At 36.2% G+C, this 16958-nt stretch overlaps 1 protein-coding gene and 1 non-coding gene across 2 annotated transcripts; both read right to left on the bottom strand.

Annotated features, from left to right (window-relative positions):
* Window positions 1-200: 200 nt before the first annotated feature.
* Window positions 201-16757, bottom strand: LOC130508018 (histone deacetylase HDT1-like). Its single transcript, XM_057003096.1, has 3 exons — window positions 16309-16757; window positions 982-1052; window positions 201-885 (listed from the first exon to the last, which is right to left on the bottom strand). Exons 1-3 carry the CDS (start codon window positions 16319-16321, stop codon window positions 658-660), a joined length of 312 nt encoding a protein of 103 aa, XP_056859076.1. The 5' UTR covers window positions 16322-16757; the 3' UTR covers window positions 201-657.
* On the bottom strand, window positions 3644-3750 carry LOC130508794 (small nucleolar RNA R71). The gene has a single exon (XR_008942972.1). It is a non-coding gene; the product is annotated as a small nucleolar RNA R71 (small nucleolar RNA).
* Window positions 16758-16958: the final 201 nt, after the last annotated feature.

Genomic DNA, 16958 nt, shown 5'->3' with positions numbered 1-16958 from the left:
TGTATAAGTGTAAGCTTATGCAGGTTTCAAGAAGATCATGAGAGGACTTCAAGCTAAGCTCAAGGTGGAGCTGAGAGAAGTGAGAAGAGATAAGAGAAGACATGGAGATGCAGAGGATGAGCAGATTTGCTCAAGTTTCAAGAGGTGTCGAGCACAAAGGAAGGGTTATGGACTTGGACCAAACAGGTGGAGATTGTGAGGTTTGGTCAAGCCCATCGGACTTGTTCATCGGCTGGGCCGAGTTGCACAAGTTACGCGTGGACAACCTATGGGCCTAATCGATAAAGCCCATTAGGTTAAGTGCTGACAATACAAAGAAGGAGAGATCACGACAGAGATCTCTAAGCTAAGCTTCTGGGAGGCACGAGCCTCAAGCATCCAGGAAGGCTTCCATGGCGTCTCTTAGAGAGATAGAGTAAGCTAGAGATGATTTGTTGTTCTAGGCTTAGCTCTTAGCCATGTACTCTTGTATTATCTCTTTATACTCTCTAGGGTTTGCATACCCAAGAACAGAGAGAGTAATGATCTTGTAAACCACATCGGAGGTGTTTTCCGATACTTCATAGTGGATGTTGTGGATCCCGGATCCACCCCAGATGTAGTGTGCTGCGGCCGCGAACTGGGTTAAAAACTCTTGTGTCATGAACAAGGATTGAATCAATGGGAAAGATCAAGGGACCAGGGGATACTACGAATCCCCAAGGAAGTCTTGTTAGAGTTACGATTGACTCTACAAGTGGTATCAGAAGAACCACGAATTCCGCAACAAGTGGTATCAGAGCGTAACATAATCCCCTGAGAAAGAGTTCCAATCACAAGCTTCTTCCCACCAACAGTCACGTACAAGCGAGCAGTTTCACCCTTCTTCCCAATACCAAGAGATGCCTACACATATTTTTTTTTTTAAGGATAAGTACGAAACTGTAAAGAAAAATAATCATGAATCTTTCAGAACAGTTAATAACGGTATTTGAAAGCAACCTGAGTAACGTGGATGAGACCGTCTTCATCAGGTTTCACTTTAAGTGGCTTCCCTGCCTTAACCTCCGCTCCTGTTTACATATCCAATAAATAAAATCAACATGAGCCCATTTTCACAGATGAAACACTGATTGCTACCACCATAACATCTAATCTAAGTAAAAAGCATATAACCAGGTCAGTTTTGAACAGAGCAAACACTATTTGTTACCACCAGAACATCCAAACAAAAATTATAACCAGGACATAAACTTTAAAATGACAAGCTAAGAGACTATGAGTTAATGTGGATGCCCAACATTACATAAACTAAACATGGACATGCATGGTTTAACAGTTATAAACAAACATAAACTTCAAAAGGACAAGCTAAGAGACAAACATAGATAATCATCAAAACATACTAAGGGTTTGATTGGCAGAATATTAACATACGTATTATGCTCATGCTCGCTATTATCCAATCAATATTTATCATAAAAGCATTTAGAAAAGCACTTACAAGATGTTGTTTTCCAAATACTATTACTCAATGCTCTAGTATGAAGCCTTTGGTAGAGCATTTATAGTTAAAATATATAAAATGTAAAAATAATTATATAAACAATTTTCTTTTATATTTTTAAAAATACAATTTGCTATTAACTATTTTTAACTTATAAAAAACAATATTTCACATTTAAATTATAATATAATTTATATAATTACACATACCATTCATTATTTTTAATAAAAAAACATAACACAATATATATTTATATATTATATGTTATAAAATAAACATATTGATGTCTTGTATATTTGCACTGTTTTCACCATTCATTCATAAGCATTTTCATCATATAGAATAGGATTTAGACATGTTTAGGTTGCATTATGCATACATATGTCTCTATCAGGTATTAGAGCACCTCATGAGGTTATTGGAGACATTTGGATGCATTTGGAGCTCAAAAGAAGAATAAGAGTTGATCTTTGGACGAAGCCGACCGGAGCGACCACCTCGGAGCGACTAGGCGACATCGCTCCAGCCGGAGCGACCTCAAGGCTAAATCTCAGAGCGACGCCATGAAGTCGCTCGCCTTTTTATCGCTTCGGACATCCGTAAATCACCCTAGAGCGACCCCGCAGAGCGACCACCCGAAGTCGCTCCCGAAGCCTAGAGCGACCTCTCGGAGCGACTGGCCGAGGTCGCTCCGCGTTATCAGTGCACGATTTTTATTATTTTCAAGGACCTTTTTGCAATTTATTGTGCACGTTTTTGCACTGAAAAACCTAATGTTTAAGTACTCTTTGTAGCCACGATTGGCAGATTATCTTTTATCTATTGAATACACAAAACTCTCTCAAGAAAAGTTCTCTTTTGTCTTTGATTGTTCTTGTGTTCTTGTGATTTTCTTTTCTAGTTCTCTATATGATTCATCTGAAATCCACCATGGGTTTAAGAGGAATCATGGAGATTAGTGAGTAATCACCTTTTGGATTCATGGGTTAGGGTGATTAAGGGTGATTAGGCTAGTTCTAGGATGTTTTATGTATAGATCATACTTGTTCCTTGCATAGTAGAGTGATCTTAATGCATCATTTGAGTAGGCCACTCAAAGGGTGATCTCTAGGCATTTCTCACCCGACAGGTGTTTGATGAAATGCCTGAGTCAACTCTCCTAGGCTTTTAGTGTACTTTGCCAAAGAGATTTGTTGTTAAAAATGCTAAGATAGCTAATAGACTTGTTAGTAATGATTGCTTGCATGTTATTCAACCAAAGACATTTGATGTTTGAGACATGTTAGCAAATGAGCATTCATCTAGACATAGAGCTTGCTTAGAATTGTGTCTAGGCTTAAGGTTGATAGTTTGATTTATCATTTACATTCCTTAGTTCGAAACCTGATCACCCAAGGTCTAAATCCCTATACCCATGAGTTCTCCTTTAGAAATAGTTTAAAAGTCATCTCATTTACTGTTTTGTTTCATTGTTAGGATTGATAGAATTCATCCAATCATTGGCTGCACTTAGATTAAGCAAATACTTGCATTCTCTCTGTATTTGAATCCCTCAGATTTGGTTCGACAATTTACTTCCACTATACTATCATTTGACTTAGGAGCCTCAAAACTCCTAACATCAAATTGGCGCCGTTGCCAAATTCTGAGTTTGATTTGAACATTGAGATTTAGTCATTTGCTTGAGACTAAGTTTTACTGCAGACACAGGAAGCTGAGATGGCTGATCCACAAAATCCTCTGAACCCCAATGGAGTAAACAATGCTCCACAAGGGCCCCAACAGCGACCAGCTCGTCCCATTGGCACTTATGACTGCCCCAACATCCATGGTCCTAGACTTGGAATCCGAGCACCAGCTGTGGCTGCTAACAATTTTGAGATCAAGTCAGGACTGCTAAACTGCATAGAGAACAACAAGTATCATGGTCTGGCTGTGGAGGACCCATTTGATCACTTGGATAAGTTTGACAGCTATTGTGGTATGTCAAAGGCTAATGGTGTGTCAGAGGATGTCTTAAAGCTCAAGCTATTCCCTTTCTCTTTGGGGGATAAGGCACGTCAATGGGAGAAGTCTCTACCAAGTGACTCCATCACCACTTGGGAAGACTGCAAAAGGGCATTTTTAGAGAAGTTCTTCTCTACCTCAAGAACTGCTAAGTTGAGGAATGAGATCTCCAGCTTCCAACAGAAGAACTTGGAAGGATTCAGTGAAGCTTGGGAGAGATTCAATGGTTACCAAGCTCAGTGCCCACACCATGGATTCTCTAAGGAGAGCTTGCGGAGCACATTCTACAGAGGTGCTCTTCCTAAGTACAGAGCCAGACTGGACACAACTAGCAATGGGTTCTTTTTGGGGAGAACTGAGGAAGAAGCAGAGGCTCTGGTTGACAACATGGTTAAGAGTGATGCAGTCTACAGTGGAGACCATGACAGAAGCAGCAGAGGTGATGACAATCAAACAAGGAATGAGATAAAGGCTCTTCAGGAGAAGATTGACAAACTCATTGATGACAAGGCCACACAAGCGCAGGTGAACTTTGTTGGCAACCCAAGCCAGGAGATACCTCCTACTGTCAATGAGGTTGAAGGTTTGGAAGGGCAAGAAGAATTGTGTTTCATCAACAGTAATGGTAGCTGGTACAAGAAGGAACCCAACTTTCAGTACAACAACTACCAACAGAAGCCCTATTCAAATAACCAGCAGAGTGGTTATCAGCCTCGAAACAACCAGCAGAGCAACTATCAGCCTCAGCAAAACTCCTCTCCTAGCTCCTTTGCCCCTCAACAGAGCAGCACTGATGCCTTACTGAAACAGATCTTGGAGTCTCAGACTAGAAGTGAGAATCATGTGGGCTATGAGCTGAAGAACCTTCACTCCAAGATTGATGGGAGCTACAATGAGCTCAACAACAAATTCTCCCACCTTGCTTCTTCTGTCAAGAATTTGGAGAATCAGTTTGCTTCCATGAGCTCCCACCAGAACCGCCATCAAGGATCTCTACCTGGAAAGTCAGATCAAAACCCCAAGGAAGCAAAAGCTGTCACACTTAGGAGTGGTAAGTAGTTGACTCCTGTAACCCTCACCAAGGATGCTGATAAACAAGGTGAGGAGGTGGCCATTAACCTAGATGATGAAGTGGTCATTGTTGATGAGAAGACAGATGCTGAGATCTTGGAGAAGATTGTGAAAGCCAAGGGTAAAGGAAAGGTTGGAAAAGAGAAGAGAACAACAAAAGATGGTGAATCTGCTGCCCCAGCAAGTGAGAGCTCTTCTATCCCCCCTCCCTATGAACCAAAGCTTCCATTCCCTGGTAGATTCAAGAAGCAGCTGCTACAGAAGTACAAGGCTTTGTTTGAGAAACAGATGAGTGAAGCTCAGGTTACAATGCCCATCATTGATGCTTTCATGCTGATTCCTCAATACAGCAAGTTCCTGAAAGATGATGTAGCTGCTAAGAAGAAGGAGATGGAGGGCATGATGGTTCTAAGTCATGAGTGCAATGCCATCATTCAGAGGCTTGATGCTCCAGAGAAGCTAGAGGATCCAGGATGCTTTACACTACCTTGTGCTCTTGGACCTATGGTATTTGAGAAATGTCTCTGCGATTTGGGAGCTAGTGTCAGCTTGATGCCTTTGTCTGTGGCAAAGAAGCTTGGCTTCACTTAATACAAGAAGTGTAGACTCTCTCTGGTGTTGGCTGATCGATCAGTAAAGTACCCTGTGGGCATCCTAGAGAACCTCCCTGTGAAGATTGGAATGTATGAGATACCTACAAATTTTGTGGTGCTTGAAATGGGTGAGGAGGCTCAAGACCCATTGATTCTTGGAAGGCCATTCTTAGCTACAGCAGGAGCTATTGTGAATGTGAAGGAAGGGAAGATTGACCTCCATCTGGGCAAGGAGAACATCCTCCACTTTGACATCAAGGAGAAGATGAGGAACCCCACTGTATTTGGACAAGCCTTCACCATTGAAGAGATGAATCCTTCTCCTGCTGATGATCACTTTGATGAGCTACCACCTGAGGAAGATGGGGTGTCAACTCCACTTTATGCACCTAGTCCAGCCTGATCCAAAGGAGGCAAAGTCAAGCTAAAGACTTAAAACAAGCTCACTTGGGAGGAAGTCCCATGAGTATCCTTGTATATATTGCATTAGTGTTTACATTTTCATCTTACTGCATAAGACAATGGGAAAATGAATTTGTGTGCAGGTGTGGAGCAGAAAATCGGAAATCAGACCGAGGTCATGGAGCGAGGGAGATAAGTCGCTCCAGCTGGGAGCGACTTGCCCACAGCGACCCCCAGAGGTCGCTCGTGTCCTCCGGAGCGGAACTGACCGTGGAGCGAGGTATCCGGAGCGACGTCATGAGGTCGCTCCAGCTGGGAGCGACCTGCCACAGCGACCCTTCCACCTCGCTCCCGTCTCAGGTAACTGGAAACTTCCTTTCTCCCATCTTTTCTTTGTATTTCACATTTCCATTGGGTACCTCACTCACACAGAGACTGTGTGATTTAAGTGTGGGGGAGGTACCAAGTATTTGATCATGTTTGTTTCCATGATTTTAAGTCTCATGCATTGCATATTACATTCTTATTTGCATAGAAAAATCCAAAAAAATAAAAAAAAATTTGAAAAGCACAAAAAGAATCATTTAGTTGCATCATTTGCATTTTTAGGATTGAGTCTAGAAGCATATAGGTTGCATTCATGCATTAGGAGGATTTCAACCTTGTAAAGAGCTCATGCTAAGTACTGAATTTGTTGACCTTTGTAATCATGACAAGTAGCTTGAGTACCCTTTAGAAAGCTTGTAAACTTCGCGCCTTGAATGCTCCTCTTGAAACTCATTTGACTGTTGATACTCTCTCTTTGAAGCAAGCTCCTGTTTTAATGTCTCTTGCATATGGTCCCTTGTGTACTAAGTCATCGATATACACACTTGAGTTGTCCCATCTGTTTTACCAATCTTTTTGACAAACTCAAGTGGTACTCCACTCCCAAAACCCATACCTCATTTTTAAACTATCATTATTTGTTGAGTGAGGCCTCTTTGGAAAGCTTTACATGTGCATAATGTTGAGAGTATTGGGAACGACAATGCTTAGTCTCCATTCTTGCTAGATTAGTCACTCTATTGTCTAGCTATAGGAAGGGGGTGAGTGTTGTGATTGTGATTTGAGAATATGAAAGGTTTGACTCTTTGTGCTTAAAGGATTAGTCTTTATGGGATAAGTTGAGAAGTATCTAGCTCTTATTGTGTAAAGTCTTGGCCCCCAAATAAAAAAAAAGAAGAAAAAAAAAAAAAAGAAAAAAAAAAAGAATAAAAAGGGGGCTAGCAAAATTGTTAGGAGCTGAGATTTGTTTTAAAATTGTGAAAAATCCCTTATTGATTTCAAAAAGAAAGAGTCTGATGTGAAAAATATTCTTGGGATCTTTTGGTGAGAGATGTGAGTTGGGTTTGACATTGAGGAATAATTGAATATCTTGTGTGTTTGGAAAAGGGTAGAACAATGGAGATTGAGCATTGTATGCATGAGTTGATCCCTTTCTTAGATATATTATGTGTAATGTCAAGCTACTTTGTTTTGAGAGTAAACCACCATAAAAGATCATTTTGAACCTCTGATTTCACTTGCATTAAAGCCTTTGTCTTACCAAACCAAATGACTTGGACCAGTTGACCATTTGTGAGATGTCTATTGAGTTTGCTTCATAAATCTTAGAGAGATGTGGATTAGTGGTTTGTAGATGCATGGTTAATGAGTGTAGAGATCAAAGGAGCTGAGATAGGCTTAGAGAAGTTAGAGATGGATAAAATCTTTGCTCTTGCTATTTGGTATGATTATGCAAGGTTGTTAGGTTGAGAACTAAGAAGAGTTTCTTTTGGTTATGAGTCCCCACCTTCAAACCTCTTCTCCTTGGTTCTTGAAAGTTTACTTGTGGACAAGTAAAGGACTAGTGTGGGGGAGTTGATGTCTTGTATATTTGCATTGTTTTAACCATTCATTCATAAGCATTTTCATCATATAGAATATGATTTAGACATGTTTAGGCTGCATTATGCATACATATGTCTCTATCAGGTATTGGAGCACCCCATGAGGTTATTGGAGACATTTGGATGCATTTGGAGCTCAAAAGAAGAATAAGAGTTGATCTTTGGACGAAGCCGACCGGAGCGACCACCTCGGAGCGACTAGGCGACATCGCTCCAGCCGGAGCGACCTCAAGGCTAAATCTCAGAGCGACGCCATGAAGTCGCTCGCCTTTTTATCGCTTCGGACATCCGTAAATCACCCTGGAGCGACCCCGCAGAGCGACCACCCGAAGTCGCTTCCGAAGCCTAGAGCGACCTCTCGGAGCGACTGGCCGAGGTCGCTCCGCGTTATCAGTGCACGATTTTTATTATTTTCAAGGACCTTTTTGCAATTTATTGTGCACGTTTTTGCACTGAAAAACCTAATGTTTAAGTACTCTTTGTAGCCATTATTGGCAGATTATCTTTTATCTATTGAATACACAAAACTCTCTCAAGAAAAGTTCTCTTTTGTCTTTGATTGTTCTTGTGTTCTTGTGATTTTCTTTTCTAGTTCTCTATATGATTCATCTGAAATCCACCATGGGTTTAAGAAGAATCATGGAGATTAGTGAGTAATCACCTTTTGGATTCATGGGTTAGGGTAATTAAGGGTGATTAGGCTAGTTCTAGGATGTTTTAGGTATAGATCATATTTGTTCCTTGCATAGTAGAGTGATCTTAATGCATCATTTGAGTAGGCCACTCAAAGGGTGATCTCTAGGCATTTCTCACCCGACAGGTGTTTGATGAAATGCCTGAGTCAACTCTCCTAGGCTTTTAGTGTACTTTGCCAAAGAGATTTGTTGTTAAAGATGCTAAGATAGCTAATAGACTTGTTAGTAATGATTGCTTGCATGTTATTCAACCAAAGACATTTGATGTTTGAGACATGTTAGCAAATGAGCATTCATCTAGACATAGAGCTTGCTTAGAATTGTGTCTAGGCTTAAGGTTGATAGTTTGATTTATCATTTACATTCTTTAGTTCGAAACCTGATCACCCAATGTCTAAATCCCTATACCCATGAGTTCTCCTTTAGAAATAGTTTAAAAGTCATCTCATTTACTGTTTTGTTTCATTGTTAGGATTGATAGAATTCATCCAATCATTGGCTGCACTTAGATTAAGCAAATACTTGCATTCTCTCTGTATTTGAATCCCTCAGATTTGGTTCGACAACTTACTTCCACTATACTATCATTTGACTTAGGAGCCTCAAAACTCCTAACATCACATATCTATAATATTATTTAGAAATGAATAAATTATATTTCATGTATTAATATTTATGATAATATTATATATGAATCATTTACTGTTCTACCAATAAGTAAATAATGATAATTTGTATATAAACTATTATAACTTATTTATTTTATATAATAATATCAATAAAAATTTATATTTTAAAATAATTTTACATTTATTTTTTATAAACAATAATACTATTGTATATTTATAATTATTTTAAAATAAATATATTATATACTTACTTTTATGATAATTCTAAAACTGTATAATGTTATTGTTTTACCAATCACTTTATTAAAAATTCTAATGAGAGTATAAAACTTCTTCAGTATATTGCTTCTACGGTATACTGCTACTGCCTCTTCATCAGTTGTACCAATCGATTCTTAAGAGATGCAGCGCATTCTACGGTATTCTTTGAAGTTTAATCATTGTTCCAATGCATATTGTCAATCCATAAGGTAAAACTGTCAACGAATGGACAAACTGCAAAGAACTCTTTTGGCTATGCATGAGAACGCTCAGTTGACCATTCACAATACTCTGAGCGAGCTAGCTGAGTCTGTGTATTTGCTCCATGATCAAGGTCACAGGAAGGAGCCGTCAGATGATGGATCGATCGAAGCTGAGGAAACTCCTTTATAGAAGAAGTACATCACTGTAACCAAGCTAGATCTCAACACCAAGGTCATGTGGAACGAAGTGGAGAGATATAGGATTTAATGTAGACCCTTCAGAGTTTCAAAGTGGCATACGTAGAGCAGATCTTTTGGACTGCCTGGAAGAGGTTCAGGAGATAGAGGAATTCAAGTGGGTTCCAGAGTAAAGAAAAGTTCTAAGTGAACCTCCCTATGTTATTGCTAAGAATTCTACTGAAAATTTGAGGACGAGTTTTTCCTGGATTTAAATATCACGATTAAGATTCAAATGGGCTCGCCCACGAGTTTTTCCTGGATTTAAATACCACGATCTAAACCAGAGATAGAGCTGTTAAATGGGCTTGCCCACATCCATTAATCCATATCAATTTTCCATTTATTTTTTTGGATAAAAAATGACCATATTCATTAAAGACCATGTCCATTAAAAACCAAACCCATTTAAACTCATGTAAACATGGGCTGCCATGGGGTCCATAACAAACCATATAAGTAAATTGTTATAGTTCAAATTTACTATTAAGGTCGCTTAAATATTCAAACAACATAATATATTTTTGTGATTTTGTGAGAAAACTTGATTTTGCGATTATGGCGGAAATTCGATTTTGAGATTTAGGCCGAAAAACTCGATTTTAAAATTTTAATGGAAATTTTGATTTTAAGATTTTTGCGGAAAAACTTGATTTTAATATTTTGGCGGAAAAGCTCGATTTTGTGATTGTGGCAGAAAACTCGATTTTGTGATATTGGCGAGAAACTCGACTATGCGATTTTTAATTTTGGTGTGAAAACTCGATTTTGAGATTTTGGTGAGAAAACTTGATTTTTAGATTTTGACGCTTTTTTGATTATTGGGTTGCCAATGTCCATATAGTCCAAATCCATTTATATCCAATGGTCTAGTGAATTTTTTTCATTTATAATCCGTATGGACAAATGGATATTACCAAAATAAACCTATATATATATGGACATAGGCAACCAATGTTGGCCCACCTATTTTAAAGTTATACCCGGAATGATTCAGAGAGATATTTGGATATACTCCAAATATCTTCTTGTTTTTTTGTCGGCGCTCCAAATATCTTAATTATCTAGATTATTATTTAATTTTGGTTTTTATCTTAAGGATTTATAATAGTTTTAAGTTTATTTGGTTATCATATAAACTAGGTGATTTTTTATTAGTTTTTGAGATGTGATTGCAGTAGAATCCGGGCTCTGTATATGATTGGTCTCTAGGATGTTATTTTTGATTGATTTATGGGATGCAATTGAAGTAGATTCATGTTTCTTATTAGGAGTTTTTGAGTAGCTCTCTTACGTAATTTTTGTTTGCTTTTTACTCTGAGTTATTGCTTGTTCTGGTTTTGTATGTAGGCCTTTAGCTAAGTAGAGAGATCAGATAGAGCTAGAGGTGTCAACTGGGCGGATTACCCATAGGTAGGGGTGTCAAAATGGGTCATGACCCATGGATTGATGGGTTAACAAGTTAATGGGTCAACAGGTTAATGGGTTAACAAGTTAATGGGTTAACAAGTTAAATAGGTCTATTGGGTTGGGTCAGCTCTGACCCATTTGGTTTTTAATTAAAAAAAAAGGTCAAAATCACAAAAACACATTTTCCACACAAAAAACGGAAAATATAATTTCCTGCCAAAACCGAAAATGCAATTTCCCACCAAAATTGTAAAAAAAAACAATTTCCCGCCAAAACCGAAAAAATGCAATTTCCCGGTAAATTCAGAAAACGTAATTTCCCGCCAAAACCGGAAAAACGTAATTTCCCGCCAAAGCCGGAAAACGCAATTTTCCGCAAAAATTAGAAAAACAAAATTTTCGCCGGAAACGCAATTTCCCGTCAAAACCGGAAAAATACAATTTCCCGTCAAAACCGGAAAAACGCAATTTCCCGCCAAAACCGGAAAACGCAATTTCTCGTCTAAACCGGCAAATGCAATTTCCCGCCAAAACCGGAAAAACACAATTTCCCGCCAAAACCGAAAAATGCAATTTCCCGCCAAAATCGGAAAAACGCAATTTCCCGTCAAAACCGGAAAAACGCAATTTCCCTCCAAAACCGGAAAAAAACGCAACTTCCCGCCAAAACCGGAAAACACAATTTCCCGTCAAAATCGGTAAAACGCAATTTTCTTGTCAAAACCAAAAAAACTTAATTTCCCGCCAAAACCGGAAAAACGCAATTTCCCACGAAGACCCAAAAATGCAATTTCTTGCAAAACCGGGAAAATGTAATTTTCTGCAAAAACCGGAAAATGCAATTTCCCGCCAAAACCGGAAAACCTAATTTTTTGCCAAAATCGGAAAAACGTAATTTTCTGCCGAAACCTGAAAAACGCAATTTTCCGCAAAAACCGGAAAAATAAAATTTTAATTTAATTAACTTGGTCTTAAACTTAACTTATGGCTCAATTCGATCTATTTGGTCTTAACTTAAAAATGGTTCATTATAAAGATGTTGGGTTCATGGGTCAACCATTAATCCATCTGATCCATTTAATTTAATGGGTCATGGATCAACTCAACCCATTTAATAAATAGGTTGGATTGACCCATGACCCATTAATAGTTAATCCATTTGGGTTATGGGTTGGGTTGACCCATTTGACCCATTTTGACACCCCTACCCATAGGCTAGACCAATTTAATTTAGTTTGGGTGAGCTATAAATGCGTCCAATAAATAAATGGTCTAATTGGACAAAAAATCAATTGGTTTATTGTCTAACTAGACAAAGACTAAATGGACAATGTGTGTCCATGGGTTTTCTAAAATATAGTTTTACAATTTATTGAAAAATATAATTTTAACGAAAAATCAAAACATTGCAATTTAATAGAAAAGCATAATTTTACGATTTTAGCGAAAAATGTAGATTTATGGTATTGACATGACAGACCGTAAGATACTGAAGCTGTCCTTCCAACCAAACATAACTTTCGGTTTGGCGTAAAAAAATAATTTCTCTGTTTTGGCAGGAAACATAATTTATAGGTTTTGGCGGAAAAACTTGATATTTCGGTTTTGGTGGGAAACACACAATTTCTCGGTTTTGGCGTCGATTATGGTGGGAAAACATGATATTTTGATTTTGGTGGAAACACACAATTTCTCGATTTTGGCGGAAAACAGGTTTGGGTGAAACCCCTTATTTTTAGTTATGGCGAGAAAACATTATTTTCCGGTTTTTGTGGGAAAACGTGATTTCTCGGTTTTGGCAGGAAAACATGATTTTGGATTTTGAGGGGAAACATGATTTATCGGTTTTGGCGGGAAAACATGATTTCTCGGTTTTGGCGGGAAAATATGATTTTTCGGTTTTAGCGAGAAAACATGATGTCTCAGTTTTGGCGGATAAACATTATTTCTCGGTTTTGGCGGGAAAACATGATTACTCGGTTTTGGGGGGATACATGATTTCTTGTTTGGCGGGAAAATGTGATTTCTCGGTTTGGGCGGGAAAACGTGATTTCTTGGTTTTAGCGGGAAAACGTGATTTCTTGATTTAGAGGGGAAACGTGATTTTTTTTTGTTTGGCGGGATAATATGATTTCTCAGTTTTAACAGAAGAACGTGATTTCTTGGTTTTAAGTGGGAAAACATGATTTCTTAGTTTTAGCCGGAAAACGTGATTTCTCGGTTTTAGCGGGAAAACATGATTTATTAGTTTTGGCAGGAAAACGTGATTTTCGGATTTGGCGGAAAAACGTAATTTTCGGGTTTGGCGGAAAAACAGAATCTCTCGATTTTGGCGGAAAACATGATCTCTCAGTTTTGGCGGAAAACATGATTTTACGTTTTTGGCGGAAAACGTGATTTTACATTTTTGGCAAAAGATATAATTTTATAGTTTTGGTAAGAAAAAAATAGTTTTGTAATTTCGGAGAGAAAATTTAAAAAATAAGAATTGATAAATACTGATGAGTGTCCATGAACATTTGTTTGGACCATTGTCTAATCTAGACCACCAAATATTGCCAATAATTAAAATGGTCCAATTAGACAAGCCAAATTAGGCTATGGACGGACCGTTTGACAACTCTAGATTGAGCTCTTGCTTTTGCTTTTGCTTTGACAGAGGTATCAAAACTTTACTGGACTTTATCCATTTGTAGTTTTGCCAATGGGAGATGCGTCTCTTGTTTATGATTGGGATGTTTTCATTTGATCATTTTTAATTGGTACTAGAGTTGGTTATGTGTTTAGTTTTGATTATGGATACTTTCAAAGTTGATGCTTTTGTCAATGAGGGTGTATGAAAGTGAGATGGTTATTATCCGATCAAGTCCAAACGAAGTAGAAGAATCTGGAAGCAGCCAAAAATTTACATCACACATACACCCAATCCATAATTAACTTCGACGTCCTCCACAAGTGATAACTGAAAACCTTCAATCCAAACGTAAAGGTTGAAGCTTATAGATAGACCCATGGTTCTTACAAGTGCTCAAAGTATTGTTTTTAGGTTATATATAGATTTAGTTTAATGGAACTGTTGTATACTTTTAGTTTGTCGCTGGTTTGTGTGTGTTTATGGTGTGCTCGAGCTTGAGTCTTCCATTAAAGGGGAAAAGCTTGTCTGAAAGTTACTTAGTTAATCATCGGTTTAGTTTTCGGGTCTTAGTGTATTGTGAAACTTAAACTTGGGTAATTTGTTGATCCTTCGGTTCAGTTGAAGCTTTAGTTTCTGTACCCTTTTTCTCTTACAAGCGCTAAAGTGTTGTTCCTTCCACTAGATTTATAGATTCATTGAGTTTTGATGAAGCTCTTGTACTTTAGCTTATATTATCTTGTTGTTTTCTGATAGTATCTTAGTTGTGTGCTCAGATCTTTGTAGCTATTTACAGCAGTCAAAGACGGTTTCTTTGAGCTTTCGCAAGTTGATTCACTCTGAACTCACTTCATGTTTCAGGCACTTGTAAAAAAGAGGTGAGCAGGAGTACGAAGAAGAGATAGTCTTAACAGTCATGTTAAAGTACAAATAAATTGAAGAATCTTGTTAAAATCTATGTCTTAAATTTTAATTTTATCAAACTGCTGAGAATATGAAAATATTATTGTGAATCATGCCTTTTATACATTTTCTCCATTGTATTAATGTTATGATTTTTAATTTATAGATTATAGAGAACAAAAAAGTTAATATGAATTATAGTATTATAGGTTAATATTATTATTATAGCTCATTAAAACCACTAACTCATTAATCTAAATGGGTTAGTTTATCCATTTTCACAACTCTAAGGCCTCGATTGGTACAGCAGATGAAGAAGAAGCAGCAGAATGCTGTAAAAGCAGTATGCTGTAGAAGCTGTATGCTCTCATTAAGATTTTTAATAAAGTGATTGGTAGAGCAGTAGCATTATACAATTTTAAAATTATCATAAAAGTTATTATATAATATATTTATTTGAAAATAATATATATTAAATTATATATATATTAATAATATATTTGTTATTAAAAATAATTAATCTTATTTAATTTTATAAATTAAATTATTTTTAAATGTGAAATATAATTATTAAAAAAAAATATATTTAAAAATAAAATTTATTTTTGGATATAAAAATAATTTGATATAATTAAATAAAATAAATAAATTAAAAATAATTTATATAAAATCATCATTATTTATTTATTGGTTGAGCAATAAATGATCCATATATAATATTATCATAAAAATAATCTATGACATATAATTTATTTATTTAAAAATAATATAAATGTTTTTATTTTATAATATATAAATATATAATATGTTATGTTTTTTATTAAAAATAATGAATGATATGTGTAGTTATATAAATTTTATTATATTTTAAATGTGAAATATTGTTATTTAAAAATAATAATAATTAATCACAACTTTTAGTTTTTTTGAAAATATAATTTTTTTATTATAAACATAACTTTATATTATTAAACATATATAAATTAATTATATAAAATTATTTTTGAATTTATATATATTCTAAATGCAAATGCTCTTCCAAAAGCTTCATATGAGAGCATTGAGCAAAGAGCATTTGGAGAGCATTAGCATCATGTAAATGCTTTTCTAAATGCTTTTGTTATCAATGTTGATTGGATAATAAGGAGCATAATGCTAATGCTAATGCTCTACCAATCAAGCCCTAAGTAGTCATGCGACTTCGGTTATTTTTAGTTTTCAATTTTATATTCGAAAATAACTGATTTTTTTTGTTTTCGGTTAATTTCAGTATAATTTTATTTAAAATTCGGATATTTTCTGTTAAATCTCGATTTTCGGTTAAATTTGGATATTTTTCGTTTTTCGGTTAATTTATGTTCGGGTTTTCTGTTATTTCTGTTTTTTTTAAGTCGGAGAGCGAACCGAACCGAAAACCGAATTATTTTCCAAAATCCTACTGAACTGAACCGAATTGAAAAACGTAACCGAACCGAAAACCAAAAATTTCAGTTCGGTTCGGTTCGGTCCATTCGGTTCGGAAAAAAATGCAGGCGTAACTCTAGGCTTTTTATACCTGGAGTTGTAAACAGATTTTGATATTAAATAAGCATTGATTTTTCATAGTTAAATGAGGTTTTATAACACGGGAAAGATTATTTCCAAAGCAGTAAGTTTTTATACACTATTGAGACGAATGTTCTCAAATCCTAGTGTTTCCATATATTTTAGAATCAATGGATCCAGTTATATTCTAGAAGTTTCCGCTACATAAGTTACAACTGAACATAAATTTCAAGACAAAATATTAAAAGACCAATAAAAAGCACAAACTGTGAGTTAATAAATACTGAGATAAGAAGATCTTACCCCAGAATTCCATTGTCGATTGAAGGACTAAAGAGATTCTCCGAGAGAAACGAGTTTAGGGCCGCGAAATGGAGAGTTGCAATGAGAGAGGCAGAAGAGAGGAGGTTTGGAGTTATTTACAAGGGAGAGATTTTTACAAGTAAAATTTTTAACCTAAATCTTTACGACGCCGTTTTGGATCCTCGAATTATTAGAATATTGCATTTAAAAGATTTTCTTTGGAGAAATTTCACATTTTTGATCATTAATTACATTTTTGGTAAAGATAAATTTGAAAAGGAAAATTTGATTATTCCATAGATAAGAGATTTTTCTCGCAAACTAAAGATTATCTTCCTCATTAGACGAATATAGAGCAGAGAAAAAATCTTCAATATATTTTTAAAATATTTGTGATAAATATTTGTATTAGACAATACAAATACAACAAATTTTTAAGAAAAGAAGTAGAAGAAACTCGGAGCTAAGAAGAAGATACTCAAAACAACACATGAGTCTCTGCTAACAAATCAAAACACTTTGCTCGAACCTGAAGGACAACCCTACTTTGTCCAATCCTTAATGATCATGATGCAAAGAGAATATAAGTGTATGTTTAATCTAAGTGCCATCAAGGTAGTGATGTAAACAAGTAACAAGTAAGTAGCATG

The sequence above is a fragment of the Raphanus sativus genome, chromosome 2, assembly GCF_000801105.2.
Source record: "Raphanus sativus cultivar WK10039 chromosome 2, ASM80110v3, whole genome shotgun sequence".
In the NCBI taxonomy this organism is placed as follows: domain Eukaryota; kingdom Viridiplantae; phylum Streptophyta; class Magnoliopsida; order Brassicales; family Brassicaceae; genus Raphanus; species Raphanus sativus.
The sequence above is the reverse complement of the archived record's forward strand: the minus strand, read 5'-3'. Positions and strand labels throughout refer to the sequence as shown.

Excerpts from the sequence above, each read along its gene's own strand:
- LOC130508018 (XM_057003096.1), bottom strand. Across the intron at positions 886-981 it reads GTCTCATCCACGTTACTCAG|GCATCTCTTGGTATTGGGAA; the intron begins GTTGCTTTCAAA and ends AAATATGTGTAG.